The sequence below is a fragment of the Coloeus monedula genome (assembly GCF_965178545.1).
Source record: "Coloeus monedula genome assembly, chromosome: 19".
Lineage (NCBI taxonomy): Eukaryota > Metazoa > Chordata > Aves > Passeriformes > Corvidae > Coloeus > Coloeus monedula.
Genome location: NC_138799.1, coordinates 11,722,670 through 11,737,123, shown reverse-complemented (window position 1 = coordinate 11,737,123; position 14,454 = coordinate 11,722,670). Strand labels below are relative to the sequence as shown.

At 61.5% G+C, this 14,454-nt stretch overlaps 1 protein-coding gene across 1 annotated transcript; it reads right to left on the bottom strand.

Moving 5' to 3' along the window:
- Positions 1-1,519: 1,519 nt before the first annotated feature.
- CBX4 (chromobox 4) lies at positions 1,520-5,764 on the bottom strand. Its single transcript, XM_082294287.1, has 5 exons — positions 5,634-5,764; positions 5,495-5,538; positions 4,750-4,815; positions 4,016-4,082; positions 1,520-3,495 (listed from the first exon to the last, which is right to left on the bottom strand). Exons 1-5 carry the CDS (start codon positions 5,700-5,702, stop codon positions 2,161-2,163), a joined length of 1,581 nt encoding a protein of 526 aa, XP_082150413.1. The 5' UTR covers positions 5,703-5,764; the 3' UTR covers positions 1,520-2,160.
- Positions 5,765-14,454: the final 8,690 nt, after the last annotated feature.

Sequence of the window (14,454 nt, the reverse complement as noted above, 5' to 3'; positions counted from 1 at the left end):
TTGGATACAAGCCTCTTTGGCTGTTCCAGCTGGGAAAATGTCATCCACACACCCACTGCTTACTTTTCCTCCAATTTAATCCAAACTGCATTGGAAAAGTGCTCCCGCTCTGGCACAACTGCTGTAGGCAAGACCTGGGTTGGATGGCACATGCAGGGGTTCCCACTGTGACCCACACCTGGCTGGATGCTGTCCCACCTTCCCACAGGCAGCACACGACCCTCAGGATTTACACAGGAACAATTACCAAGGTAAGTTTGGAATTTATGTTTGTGGAGGGACTCCTGGGAAGGGCGGGTGGCCCAGAAGTAGGCAACACAAGATGGGGGTTATTTGTGCTGTGGGAACAGCACTGCCACATGCCTGGGCACAGAGACACCGTGTGACAGCAGGACACAGGGCTGCCCCTCACCCCACATCTCAGGTAGCTCAGGTACCACTGGAGGGTCCACCTTACCCAAACCAATTACATTTGCTTCTCACAAGCTCACTGCTCTGGTCCACACACACACATCAATGTGCCATCAACAATATTTCAACTAGGATCTTTGCTGGAGGAGACACCGACTTTGACCAAAAGCCCAAGAGGAGACAGGCTGGCAGCAGAGCCAGTTTTGCTGGCAGCAAAGCCAGTTTTGCCAGCACCAGGTTTGGAAGGTGGCACTGCCCAGGCACTCAACTGTGTTTGGGGAGGTAACAGGGGGTCGCTGGGGGGGACAGGGACTGAGCACTCTATCTCAGCCATCATGCTTGCAAGCCCTCTCGTAAAGAATTAGCCCCGCACTGTATTTTCAGTGAACTCCAGCAATTATTAATCTTGTTCAGAGATATCTGCAGCTTTCTTGGTGGAATTTGGACCATCCTCCTTTTTGGAGACATTCAGCTTATCTGTGACCCTCTCCAACACTGGGATGGCACTGCTGGGATGGCAACCATCACCCACCACTGCACCACCTTCCCAGCCTGTGCTTCCACAGCTTTCTCAGGTTCCCATCACACAGCTCCCACAGCCCACTTTGGAGGAGGCCAGCCCTGCCTGGGCACTGCTCCTGTGGCCTCGCTGCCCACCCACAACATGGAGTGCCCTCAGCATTGTGGGCACAACACTCCTGGGGTGAAAACTGACCTATATTCAACACGCTGCATTTCAGAGCCAATTTTTAACCTGCAGGTACTGGCTCTGGGGCAGCCCAGCTGCAGCCTGCCCACACAGGGACCTGCCATCCGTAATGCTGTAATAAACGCACTCCAAATCCCGGTAGTTTTTGTAAAGGTTTATAGTCCTTTGCCATGATTGCATGATACATTTCTTCCCCTGTGACACAGCCCTCAGACCAGGATGCGCCGCTGGCAGCTCGCAGCAGCTGGGCTTTGCACTCCGATCTACACTAGCTGCAGAACATCAAATGCACTTTCAACATCTCCATTTAATATTTACATTCAAGCAATTAATAATTGGAAGCTTATAGTTTAGACATTTCTAATAGCAGCAATTTCTATAATAGCTCGTTTAGCTTTAGATAACGATTTTTTTTGCACATAGAAACACCACATGTGTACAGTATCAAAAAATATATACGGGATGGTCCTGCGGGTCGTGGGGAGGGCAAGGGACCAAGACTAACAAATGCTCAATGGTTAAAAAGGAGAACAGAAAATAGTCGTTTGATATAGTTTATAAGGTGATCTAGGGGCTCCATAAATCTAGGCTTTATATTTCATTATATAAATACCTACAAATAAATATATTAGCGTGGCCAGGGAGCGACCAGCTTTCAGCTCAAACAATACATTTCAATAACACCACGTACAAACGGGAGCAAGAATCACTTGACAAGTTAGCACTGTTAAAATATAATACTATAACTCTGAGTAACTGGCGGGTCCCATCCTTGTGTGTCCCATTGCCTGCAGGTCCTGGAGCAGCCCCCAGCTGCGGGGCGGGAGCAGCGGCGAGGTCACCCCACGTGGCAGGGATGGCCACCGTGCCCGGCCCTGTCCCGGCGTCCCCTCGGTGGAGACGGCGGGCTCGGCCGCCGCGGCGCGGGCAGGGGCACGTGGGCTCCGGGGAAGGGGCACCAGTACCTTGGAGGGAGGCTGTGGGGCCGGCGGCCCCGGGATGGGCGGGCAGCTCCCACGGGGAGCAGCTGCCATCCCACCTCACACCGTCACGTACTCCTTGAAGGTCACAGTCAGGCAGTTTGCGGTCACATCTGTGATAATTATATTCCCAAAGAAGGGCTTGAATTCCTGCAGGGACTCGGCCTCCTCCTCTTCCTCCTCCTCTGTGGCCTCCTGGGGCTGTGGAGGCTCCGGGGCCGGTTTCTCAGCCGGTGGTGGTGGCGGCAGCTCCGGCTTCACCTGTGCCAGGGCCAGCTCACCCTCCGCCCGCGGCTTCACGCAGCGCAAGTCTATGGGCTCGTCCAGGTCTGAGTCCAGCAGGATGACCTCCGGCTGGGCGGGCGGCTCCGGCCGCTCGGGGGCCGGGGGGCTGAGGCAGGTGGGGGCACTGATGCTGCGGGAGGTCAGGCGCTTCTTGCCCGGCTCCCGCTCCACGTGCGGCTCCGACAGGCAGCGCTTCCGCGAGCTGGCGCTGGACAGGTTCAGTCCCATGGAGGAAGGGCTGTGCTCGCAGACAGGACTCAGGGACCAGGGCACAAGGTCCGGCTTGGTAGTGAGCTGCAAGGGCTGCTCTGCTGGAGGAAGCGGCAGCTCCTTGGCCAAGGGAGTCTTTTGGGGACCTTCCTCCAGCTCTGCAGGGGGCTGCCGGCTCTCGCCCTCTGCTTTACTCAGGGCATTGCTGACCACCACCCTCTCCTCCCCTGGCTTCCTCCAAGCCTCAACCTTCTCCTCCCCACCCTTCTTAGGAGTCCTCTCCTCCGCAGCCCGCTTACGGGGAGGCTCCCCAGACTTGATCTTCACCGCCTGCATGCCGTTCTCCATGTACTTGCTCATGACAATCACTATGCGCCCGTTCTTGTTTTTGTTCTTCACGATCTTCATCTTTCCCCCAAGGCCATTGCTGGTCACCCTGTCCCGGGGGGGCGGCCCAGTACCACTGGACAGGTTCTTCTCGGCTCCGTTTTTGCTCTCTGCTGTGAGGTTCTTGACTGGGCCCAGCAAGTTTTTGGCTGGGCCATGAGCCCACTTGTCTGGGTGGGTGACCAGGGGAGTCTTGTTATTGTCCAAGCAGGCCTGGCCCTGCGGCTCTTTGCTGCTGGGCTGGTAATGGGGCTCGTACATCTTGGGGTCCGGCTGGTAGTGGTGGTGCTTCTTGCTGTTCAGCTGGTAGTAATACTTCCCTTTGCTGTGGGACTGGTGCTTCATGCTGCTCTCCTTGCCATTGGGCTGGTACTGGTGGTGCTTCTTGCTGTTGAGTTCATACTGGTGCTGCTGGCTCTTGCCAGAGGAGCTGAGGTCCAGCTTGGGCCTGGTGTCCACGGCTGGGTCCTGCAGGCCCGTGAGGATGTTCGAGCGGCGGGCAAAGGAGGGAAGCTGCAATGCAAAACCAAAGCTGCGGTCAGACAGGGCTGGAGAACCAGGTGCCAGAGCTCCGGCAGGTGCCGAAAGCTCGGGAGGAACCCCCGCCCCTGCAGCAGCTCTCCTTACGGGACGCTGCATCCTGGGGCACCACGTCCTCTAGCAGGCGGCCCCAGCCCACTCCAACTTAGAGGCTGTGCATTGCTCCAGATTAATGAAGCAATGAAAAGAAGAAAAGCCCCCTTCAATCAGCTGTCTGGGAACGGGGGCCGAGCGGGACCGCCGCTGCCGAGCCCGCGAGCAGCCTGCTAATGCCACCCGGGCACGGGCACAGCGGGTCTGCTCCGCGGCCCAGAGGGGAGGGAAGGGGGGCTGGGGCACCCGCTGAGCTCAGCGCTGGGGGTCCCCGGGGCGTTGCGAGGCGCCCGGGCTGCGCGCAGGCTCCTCAGCATGATGAAACCCGCTGCAAGCAGCTCCCCGGGGACGGCCCGCGGCAGAGAGCGCGGGGGTGTGGGGCTGGGCGCCCGCGCTTTACCTGCACGACCAGCGGCTTTGGCTTGGGCCCCCGCTTGCGGTATCCCATCAGCTGCTCCTGCCGCTCCCTGCGGGAACACAGTGTCACGGCGAGGCCCGAGGGCGGCACATGGACCCCCGGCGCCACCCCCCCACGCACGGCAGCTCCCGCAGTGGCAGCGACCCTACGGGAGCGCAGGGAGGGGGCAGCGGGAGGGGACCGGGGCCCGCAGGTGCGGAGCCGCGGGCCGGGGGTCCCGCAGGTGGCAGCGGGCCGGGGCACGGGCATCCTGTGGAAGCAGCAAGCACCTTCCCCGCTGTTGCCTCCCCGCTGCGGAGAGGGGCTGAAGCTCACAGTTTGCGCCAAAACACTCCAGGAAATAAATGCGCGGAAAGAGGGGAAAAAAAAAAAAAAAAAAAAGGCTTAAAAAAAAAAAAAAAGCCGAAGCCCGTCCAAGCGCAGCAGCAGCAGCAGCAGCGCCGCCTCCTCGCTCCTCGACTCGCGGCCTCGAATCCCGGGGAGAAGCAGCGCGAGGCGCGGCGTGGGGGGGGAGCGCGGCGTGGGGGACCTTGACCCGGAGGCGTCGCCCGGTGGCCCCGCACCGCCCGCCCCGCCGCGGCCGCGCCCCCGGCCCGGCCCGGCCCGCGCCCGCCCCCGCCGCGGCCCCCGGCTCCGTGACGCATCTGCAATTGCGGGAGCGGCGCGGAGCGAGGGTCCCGCCGCCCCTCCCGCATCCCCCAACCTTCGCCGCTCACCTGTTCTGGAAGGCGATGAGCAGCCGGGGGTCCAGGATGTTCTCCTCCGGCTCCCACGTGTTATATCTTGGAGAGGGGAGGAGAGTGGCCGTCACCGCGGGGCCCTGCCGGCGGGGCCGGGGTCCCGGGCAGAGCCACCCCGCAGCACCGGGCCCGATGGGAGCAGGGTGTGAGGCTGGGGTCTCGGAGAGGGGGATGGGCGGGGGGGGGGGGGCGCGGGGACGGTACTGTTTATTTAGCGCAGTTATTATTCCGGAGGAATTCCAGGCATGTCATGATGAAATTTTCCAAATCCCCTTTCCCGGACCCAGGAAAGCGGCCGCGGGGCGGAGGAGGGACCCGGCCGCCGCGTCCCGGACCCCCCCGCGCCCCCCCGCCCGCACTGTCATGCAAACCCCGAACGCTCCGCAGCGGCCGCGCTCGCTCCGGTGCCGGTGCTGCCCCCGCCTCGGCAGCGGCTCTCGGGGCTGCGGGGCGACGCGGACGATTTTTGCGGTTATTCCCCCTTTCCCCCCCCTTCCTGCCCCCCCCTCCCCGCTCGGTTCTGCAATATGGAGCCCGACTCCCGAGGAGGGAAAGGGGGAAGGAGCCATTTTCTGGTGCACATCAGCCGCCGCCTGCTCGGCTCCCGCCGCCGTCACCGCCGGGCCCCGCCGCCGCCTCTCGCCGCCCGCTCGCCGCCCCGGCTGGGGCCCTTCCCAGACCCCTATCCCCGGCCCCATCCCCGCCCGGTGCCGGTACTCACTTGGGCGACCATCCCCTCCATTTCACCAGGTACTCGACTCTGCCCTGTGCGGCGCGGGAGGCAAAGACACGGCGTCAGCGGGAACCGCCACCCCCGGCGCCCCCCGGCCCCCGGCGCCCCCCGCCGCCGCCCCCCGCACCTTTCGGATCCGCTTCTTCTCGATGCTCTCCACCGCGAAGACGTGCTCGCCCACCGCCGGCAGCTCCATCCCGCAGCCGGGAGGGGCCGGGCCGGGCCGCGCTGCAGCCGAGCTGGGCTCGGGCTCCGGCAGCTCCCGCCGCCGGCCCGACAGACACTGAGCGGCGGCACCGCAACCGTGCAAATCCCGGAGCGAGACGTCAGGGAGGCGGCGCCTCCCGGGCCCGGCTGCCCGTCAGCGGCGGGGCCGGGGGATTGGCGCAGCCCTGCCGGGGAGCGAGGCGGGGAGGGGGCGGGCGGGGGCCGGGCACGGCGGCGCGGGGAGGGGGGCGCGGGCAGCCCGGCTCCCGCCCCACGCGTGACTCAGCACGGCCCCCACGGGGCTGGCGGGGGGCGGCACAGCCCTCGGGGCAGGTGCGCGACCCGCGCCTCCGAGAGGACAGGGGTCGACCGGAGGATGCGCGGGAGGACGAGCCCTCGGGAGGGCTCCACGCTGCGCCACGTCGCGCGGTGCCCCGGGCCCGGCGGCGTCCACCCCCGGCACGGCCCCAGCCGCTGCCGCCAGCCGTGGGCCCGACCCTGCCGGGGAAGCCCTGTCCCCGCTGCCCGGCGGGTCCCTGCGGCCGTGGAGCGCCCGGCCCGGGGACACCCAGCGGCGGCGGCAGCGGGCCCGGGCCCGGGGCAGGTGGCGGCGCTTTCCCCGCCCGGTGCCGGAAGCCGCGCACGGCGGCGGGGCCGCTCGGGGAGCCCGGTGCGGGCGGCTCCGCGCACTCCCTCCTCGTGGAGCGGATCGCGGGGAGCAGGCTGGAGCACACGCGTGTCCGCGGCTGCCAGCGGGGCCACCCGGCCGCTCCCTGCGCTGCTCCGGGAAACGTGGCGGTGCCGGAGCGGGAGGCACCTTCCCCCGGACAGGTGGAGCGGGGCCGGACACCGTCCCGGTGTGAGCCCCGTGCAGTCCCCGCCGTGCGGGCCGGCACCTCCGGGCCTCCCGCCGCCGCTATGGGAGCGCCCCGGGCACCGCACGGCCGGGGCAGGACGGCGGGGCCGCGGGCACGAGTGGGGTGATACCCGAGGCGGCGAGGAGCCCTCGACCCCTCCCGGGGGGCTCGGCTCACGGGACTCGGTCCTCTCAGGTGCCCGGCTGTGTCCCCGAGCCGGCGCCCCGGAGCAACCGGAGTCTCCTTGCCCGCTGACAAGGGGGCCGTCCCTGGGGCTGGCGTGGGCGGGGGATCTCGGTGCCACCGTCCCCCTTTTCCCCCCCGGGTCTGCCGGGCCGCGGCGTCCCGCCGGCCCTCGCCTAGGGCGATTGGTCCCCGCGGGGCCGGGCCGCCCGTGGGGTTCCCGGCAACTTTCGCCGGGAGCGGCGGGGCTGAGCTCGAACGGCACCGGGCCCGGAGCGGCTCCTTTGCCCGGGTAGGGCAGCACCCCCGTCCCCCGAGCACGTTCCTCGTTCCCCCGGGCTCGGTCCCAGCCCGGCCCGCGGGCTCGCTCGGCCGCTGCGACCCCGGCCAGCAGCAGCCCGCACCCTCGGGGGCCCTGCCCGGGCCCGGAGGTGCGGAGGCACCGGAGGGGGACACACCGGGAGGCACCGCTGAATGTCACCGCGCCGCAGCCCCTAACAAAGACGCAGCCGCCGCGATCGCAGAGCCGAGCCAATAAAAAGCAAACTGATATTACAATTTTGATTTCCCTGGAGGGCCGAAGGGGCTTAATGTAAGAATTATTATCCATTGTGAACAGCAGCCCAAGGAAAACACACACGGGAAGATTTAATTTTTTTTTTTTTAACTTAGCGGTTTTCCTAAGAAACATACATTCATTGAAATTTATGCCAGCGGAGTTTGTTAACCCTCCCCTTTGACATTTCCAGCTTCTCCTGTTGCCAGAGGAGACAAGCCGAGCACAAACCACTAATGCTCGCAATAAAACTAAATGCCCAGGGACGAGCACGGTTTGGTGCGATTCCTCCCCAGCCTGGGTAAGCTGCAGAGCACGTCCAGCTCCGGATCCAGCCCGGCTGGGAAAGCTCTGCTCTTCCCAGGACACAGTCAGGAATAGGCGATGAGGAGGGCAGAGCTGGCTGCATACATACGTATATATATATATAATTTTTTTTTTTAATATTTTTTTAAACATGTGACCAGACATCCTTGGTGTCTTTTAGAGCCTGCCTCAGGAGCAGTACGAGAGACTGTTGATGAAATATAATATATATTAAAAAAAAAAAAAAAGTGAAACAACACTGAAAACCAATATTAAAAGCATTTTAATCACTGCCTGGCCCCTGGCTCCCATGGCTCAGCAGCAGCTCCCGTCCTTCAGGTTCGTGTAGGATCTTCATCTGCTTTCTGTTACGGGGCTGATTGCACATGATTCACAATAATGATGGTAATGGTGGTGATTTTCTGTCTGCTCAGGCAGCAGCAGTTCATGAACTGATACATCTTTCTCTTTGTCAGGCCCAAAGAGGACACCTTATTTGAACCACATAAAATAGCCTAAATAGGGAAAGTGGGAAGCATTTCCAACTGTTGCCTCTTCCTGACTGGCTGGGGCATAACGCTGGGATGAGACAAGGAAAAGGGTTCCTGTTCCGACCAAAAGGAACAGGAGCCAACCGCTGCCTTTAAAGCCAAGAGAGGAGAGGGTTGGCCCTGGGCAGTTCCTTGCTGGTTTGCTGGTGGATCAGGCAGGTACAAGGCACAGACACACATTCAGTGCGCACCCTCCCTGTCACCGCACTCCTGGCCAAAAATTCAGATTCCTCCTTCTCTGCAGCGCCTGAGCGATGGGTGCTGCTGCTCCCGGCAGGAGGACTCTGTCCCAGGTGGAGGGATGGGGGCTCCAGCCCCCTGTGATCCCGAGGTGGGGCTGCTGGGGTGCAGCTGTAAGACAAAACCTCTAACAGCCAGAGACAGATGGGCTTCCTGCAGGTGCTAGGAACCATACCAAGGTAATTTCCCCTCAAATACTTGCTGGCCACGTTCCCTCCATGTACCTAGAGCTGATGTCTGTCTATGTTTATTCTTTTCATCATTATTTATAAAGTTCTCACCCCGGACCCAGAGTCAGCTCTGTGGCAGTGCCTTGCTTGGGGTGGGTTCTGCCTCTCCAAAAGAAGCTGCTCCGCTTCCCCTTGCCCCGTACGCCAGCAGCTCCTGCAGCCCCACTCTGTGTTTGCCATCAAGCAGCACTGATTACACATGCCATCATTTCTGATGTTGCTCATTAGTCTGTATCATTATTAGCAATTCAAACCAGCAATTCTTTTCCAGCTGCAATCCTCCAGCTCCACCAAGGCGACTCCAAGGCTGCAGTTTGGGTGCTCACCTTTTCCTCCCCTCTGCCCCAGCAAGGCCGGTGGTTCCTACCCCGTCTGCAAAGTCAGGAGCACACCAGGCTGAGCACCAAATAACAACAGAAGTTAATTCGTGAATAGTTACAGCGTTTCCTTCAAGGCCACTCTCACAGGGGGCCAAGCACCGACTTTGCCATGTCCTTGGAGCAGGGGGGAGGGCACTGGCCCCATTCATCCCTACCTGGCCGCCCGCAGCCTTGGCCAGCTGGGCTCCAGGATTTGCCCTTCTGCTTTTGTCAGCTCTGGCTTGCATTGGAAGTTGCGGCCAGTCTGAAAAACAGATTATGACACAGCCCTTGCTGAGGTCAACACTGTGCCGGAGAAAGACAAGAAGAGGATGAGTAGGTAGGCTTGGAAAAAGAGACAACAAAAAAAAGCAAACCCACAAAAACCTAAACCCACCCACCCAATCAATAGGATGCCATGAAGTACGATGTGAACAATGAAACCCTGTTCCAGGTTGCCAAGGCAAATCTGTCAATAGAGTATTGAACAAGCAAATCTGACTTGCAATTATTGTCTCCTTCTAAATACAGGCTGCCCCTCTGCCTTGCAGCTCAGCCCCAGTGCTGGTGTGGGGAAGCTCAGTGATTGCTGGCTCAAAATGGTGAGGGAAGAGTCAAGTCTGGCAGCTGGGCTGGAATTTACTCCAACACATGCACTAAAACCCCCCGGAGCATCCCCACCACCTTCACTGCAGCAGCTGAAGTGACATGTGCCCTGCCCCCAGTGTAACAGGCAGCAGCAAAAAAACCCTTTGCAAAACTGTTCATCCTTTGAGGCTTTCCGTAAAACATCCAGAGCCATGAAGCACACACGGGTGTCCTCAGCACCGAGTAGCCAGCATTTTGTAACGCTTAGGAAAGCACCATGAAGAGCCCGAGCACTCGAGGCTGAGGCTCTCAGTGTGGTGGCCTTAAAATCCAGCACAGCAGCAAGGTCTGGAGCTGCCACCACCCACCCAGAGGCAGCAGCAGTGGGAAAATCCAGAGGCGAAACCACCCCGAACTGGGTCATCACGTGGAAATTTAAATGGCTTCACAAGTGCATCGCTGCTGCTGCTGCTGCTGCTTCTGCTGCTGCACATGGGGCCGCATTAGGTGAATGCTTTTTTCTGGTGCTGCTGCCAGTGCAAGCCAGAGGAGGTTGTGAGCAGAATCCTCAGGAAGGAGACACTTGCAGGAGCTCACCGAGTGCTTCCACAGCAGTTCAGCACAGCACAACGGAGCAGTTTTTGCGTAGCTGATGGAGGGGCTGAGGCGCAGGGGACACGGGGCAGCGTTACCCAGAGCAGCTGCTTTGGGAGCATGGCTGGGCTCCCCTCAGCACTGGAGCTCACCATGAATGAGGCAGCCCCGGAGGAAGGAGGGACAGCCCTGCTCTGCAGAGCTGCAGCTAGCATGGGCAGGGAGGGCAGCACCTGAGAGCAGGTTCCCAGGATGCTCCATCCCTCGGGCACTCGGCTGGGAATAACCCCCCTTCCCCAGGGCTCTTTTCTGCTGTGCCTTCCCCCGCACAACCTCAAGCATGGGTGCCAGTGAGGGAGCCTCAGAGACCATCTGTCTTTAATCTTCTTAGAGCCAGGCAAGTCGGGAGAAATTCAGAGGAAAGAGGCACTGAAGTCCCTCTGTCCCTGGCTGTGACAGCACAAGGCTCAGCACACAGCTGGTGGGAGCAGGTCCTGCCTGCCCCACATCCTCAGAGCAATGCAAGCTGCCTGGGACAGCAGGCAGAGAGCACCGGGAAGTGCTCCCACCCCCTGGAGCAGAGGGAGACGGGAACCGCTTCCCCACACGGGGAGCCTGATACCCGTCTCCAGCCCCATCCTGCCCTGCACCTTCCTCAGATCCAAGCAGCCCTGGAGAGATCTGTCCTTGGAGCTCTTCCCTCTCTTATCACTTAAGCTGATGCTGTTCCTTGGCAGCTGAGTGCAATGATGAGATTTTCTCCATCAGAACTGGGTCTGTGCGTGTGTCCCCGGCATGGCTGCACCTGCCCACGGTGGCAGCAAGGACGCTCCTCAGGTGCAGGGATGGCCCCATGCCCACTCCTCCTGCTGAGCCTCCAGGCACTCAGTGCCACTTCTCCCTCTTGGGCAGGAGCTGGGCTGATCCAAGGAAAAGCCGGGCACAGCATCCACACCACCTGATCTCACACTCAAACCCTCCTGTCTCCCAGCCGTGCAAGCAAAGCTTCCTGGGATGAAGAAGCATCCACAAGGCCTTCCCTAGCTGCAGGGGAAACTGGACTGGTCATGCCAAGCTATTTAAGCACAGAGACTGATTGATTGATTGATCTGCTAAGATTACAGCCGAGGACAGTTGCAGCCCTCTCATGCTGGGACCTGTGCTGGGGGTACTGTGAGCTTTTCTGCCTGTGCTCTGCTCCCACAGCTGTTTGTGCAGCACCTGGCACTGCCAAGGTTGGGAGCAGCTCCTCTGGCAGAGCAGTCTGATGCCACATCGTGCTGATCCAAAGTGCCACCCTGGCCTCCCCTCCCCGGGCAGAGCGATGATGAGAGTGGTGATCGCCCACAGACAGAGCTGATAATTACCGGCTGGGGCTGGGGCTGGGACCGCTCGGGGACCTGTGGGAAGAGCGGCAGCGAGGGCCTTGTCAGCACATGTCCTGCCTCGTGGTCCGGGCATGCCACACGGCAGAGCTGGCACGTGGACAAATCACCCAGCACAGCAGAGCTGAGCCCTGGGCTGAGCTGCTGTGGGCACTGCGGAGGTGCTGCCCTGGGGACGGGGACCCTCGGGCTCTGGGGGCTGGGAGACACCCTAGGGCCCATCGTCATCCCCAGGGATGTGGGGTCCTGGCTGGTGGCACCACGAGCTGTGGCTGCTGCAGAGCAGCCGTGGTCGGCGTTGTGCTGTACTGTGCCGTGGGGGGCTGTGAGCTGGGGTCTGTCCTTACAGGAATGGCTGCGGGATCCTTGCTCAGGAGCCAGCTGGGAGCTGCCGGCTTGGATTCGGCAGCTTTGCTGTGCACGGAGAGACTGTGCAGCCCCAACCCAGCCGAGTGCTGCTGCACAGGAAGGAGAGGCTGCGGCCCCTGCCCTCCTCCCCTCCAGCAGAGCCACTGCTGGTGTCCAGTGGCCACAAAAAGCATCATCTGGCAGAGACGCCCCAGTTTCTGCAGGGTTCCCGCCTGAGCCCCGCTGGCGTGCACGGCGCTGGTGTGAGGGGAGGGAGGAAGCGTGCTCAGCTCTGCGGTCAGGCAGTTTCCATCCCTGCACCTGAGCCGAGGCAGCGGCACAGCTCCTCTCAGCCCTTCCCTCCGGCTTCCTTCCGCCCGCACCCCGGCAGGTTCTGCTGAGCCCTGACTGCGAGGCAATTTCACCAACCCACAGACTGCCCTGGCACTTCATCCCCTCAGAGGATTAAACTGAGTATTTTTGTTTTCAAAGGTTTGAGAAAGATTTCCTGGCCACGCTGTGTGCCCGCCACGTGTTGTGCTGTCACCAGGTCTGCCTGCTCCAAAGCCGCTTAGTCCAACCCAAGTCGAACTGCACTAAACCCATCAGGAGATGGATGCTTTGCCTGGGGGAAGGAAGCTGTTGGTCTCTACAGGGCAGAACCTCAATTCAAGGCATTGTGGGGGCTGCTCCATGCCCCTGCTCCTGCTGATCAGCAGGGCTTGGGCACAGTGATTCTGTGATTTGGGTGACTCAGCACCCAAACACAGCACTGGTCCCTGTGCCGTGGCAGAAAGCTCAGCCTTGGGCCTGGAAGACATTTTCATGGCCTATGAATTCCTTAAACCCAAAGGCTGATGATATGTGAGCCCTTTGAACGTGTTGGACAGGGCAGAGGAGGCCCTGGGCTCCGGCCGAGCCCTGCGCTGCTCACACTGGGTTTCTGTGCCTGGGAACAGCCACACAGGTGCTGAGTGAGCACAGCTGGGAGACACAACTGGTCGCTGACTGGTTAGACTGGCTCCTCCAACCTCTGCCCTTCCTTGGACTACCTGGATTTGGTTATATACAGCCAACTATTTGCTAAGGGACTCAAGGGGCTCTAGGGATCCTGCGCTGCTCCTACCTGGCACAGTGCTCCTGTCCCACAGTGACACTGTCCTGGGCTCTGTGGGTGTCAGTGCCTGACCCTTGGATGCTTTCTCATGCTGAACATTCAGGTGAAGACGTTGCAGCAAAGACTGCAATTCACCCATGGGAGATGGATAGAGAGCAGGGCTGGGGGCTGTTCCTTGGAAAGCTGCAGCCCATCTTCCTTTTCACTTCCCCTTCTCTCAGGCGACTGTGTGTGCCCTGGGCAGCTATTTTTAGGCTGCTGCTTGCTGTCTGCTTTCCCCTGGGGATGCTGAGCAGGTTCTGGGAACTCCAGCTGTCTCTTGGGCAGCATGAGAGATGCTTTTCTTCCTGAGCTTGCTCCTTCACTCCCCAGCACATGCCCTGGCTCTGCCACTCCCCTGCAGCCGCCCTGGCACTGGGCACGAGGCTGAGATGCCCATCCCAGGAGCACTGGCGCTGCTGAGGGGTTTTGAGGGGATCTCCTGTGCCGGGGAGATGCTGATGCTCTGCCCAGGCAGCCGGGATTGCAGGGCAAGGCTGATTCATGGGGCTCTGTCATTACAGTCACAGCGGCTGTCCTGAGCCCCGAGGATTTACTGCCCGCAGCCAGGAAATACGGCACAGGCAGACTCCTTGTGCTCCCCATGCTGGAGGGGACATCAGGAGCGCTGGTGTAACCCTGCTGCTCTGGGGCACGGTGGGTCTGCAGGGACACCACGGTTTGGGGGGGACAGGGGGTGTGAGGTGACGCCGTGCGCAGGTTGGAGCAGGAGGCAGGGGCGCGGGGCTGTCCGAGGCAGGATGGGCGCTGCGAGGGGCAGCGATGGGGGTTGCAAGGGGCAGAATTTGGGGACCCCAGTAGTTGCGGTGCTGCCGACACGGAGCACTTCGCTGCTCAGTCCCAGCTCCCTGAGCACGCCTGCCCGAGCTGGGGGTGTCTGGGGCACCTTCACGGCGTCAGGGCCAGCCCCGGGGAGGCTCCAGCTCCGCGTTCCCGCAGCCCATGTTTGGGCTTTGGCTGCAGCAGGGCCATAAAAGGCAGCGTGGGGAGGGCGCTGGCGCCGGGCCCGCGGCATCTCCGTGTGCAGGGACATCCCGGGAAGCCGCTACCGGGAATCGGGGCTGGGGCCGGGGCAACCCCATGGAGAGGGGGCTCTGGGTCTCCCTCAGCCCACTGCTGCCCAGTCTGTGTCCCACTGCTCCCAGAGCCCGGGATGGGCGTTGCTGACTTCATCCGCAGCGCTCTCCTGAGGGCTGGGGATCCAGAGCTGCTGCTGTCCAGTGTCACCCTCGGTGGAGTGGCAGTGGCAGCGCATGGCACGGGAGGTGCTGCGGATGCCAGGACCGGGAGTCAGTGGGACCAGGAGAGACTGGCATGGGCTGACAGCCTGGAAATGAAATCCAGGCTGAAGCCACACTGCAAATCCA

Coding starts and splice junctions, on each gene's coding strand:
- CBX4 (XM_082294287.1), bottom strand. CDS start 5,702: ATGGAGCTGCCGGCGGTGGGCGAGCACGTCTTCGCGGTGGAGAGCATC. Junction 4,816..5,494: donor TGGAGGGGATGGTCGCCCAA/GTGAGTACCGGC, acceptor CCCCTCTCCAAG/ATATAACACGTGGGAGCCGG. Junction 3,496..4,015: donor CAAAGCCGCTGGTCGTGCAG/GTAAAGCGCGGG, acceptor TTTGCATTGCAG/CTTCCCTCCTTTGCCCGCCG.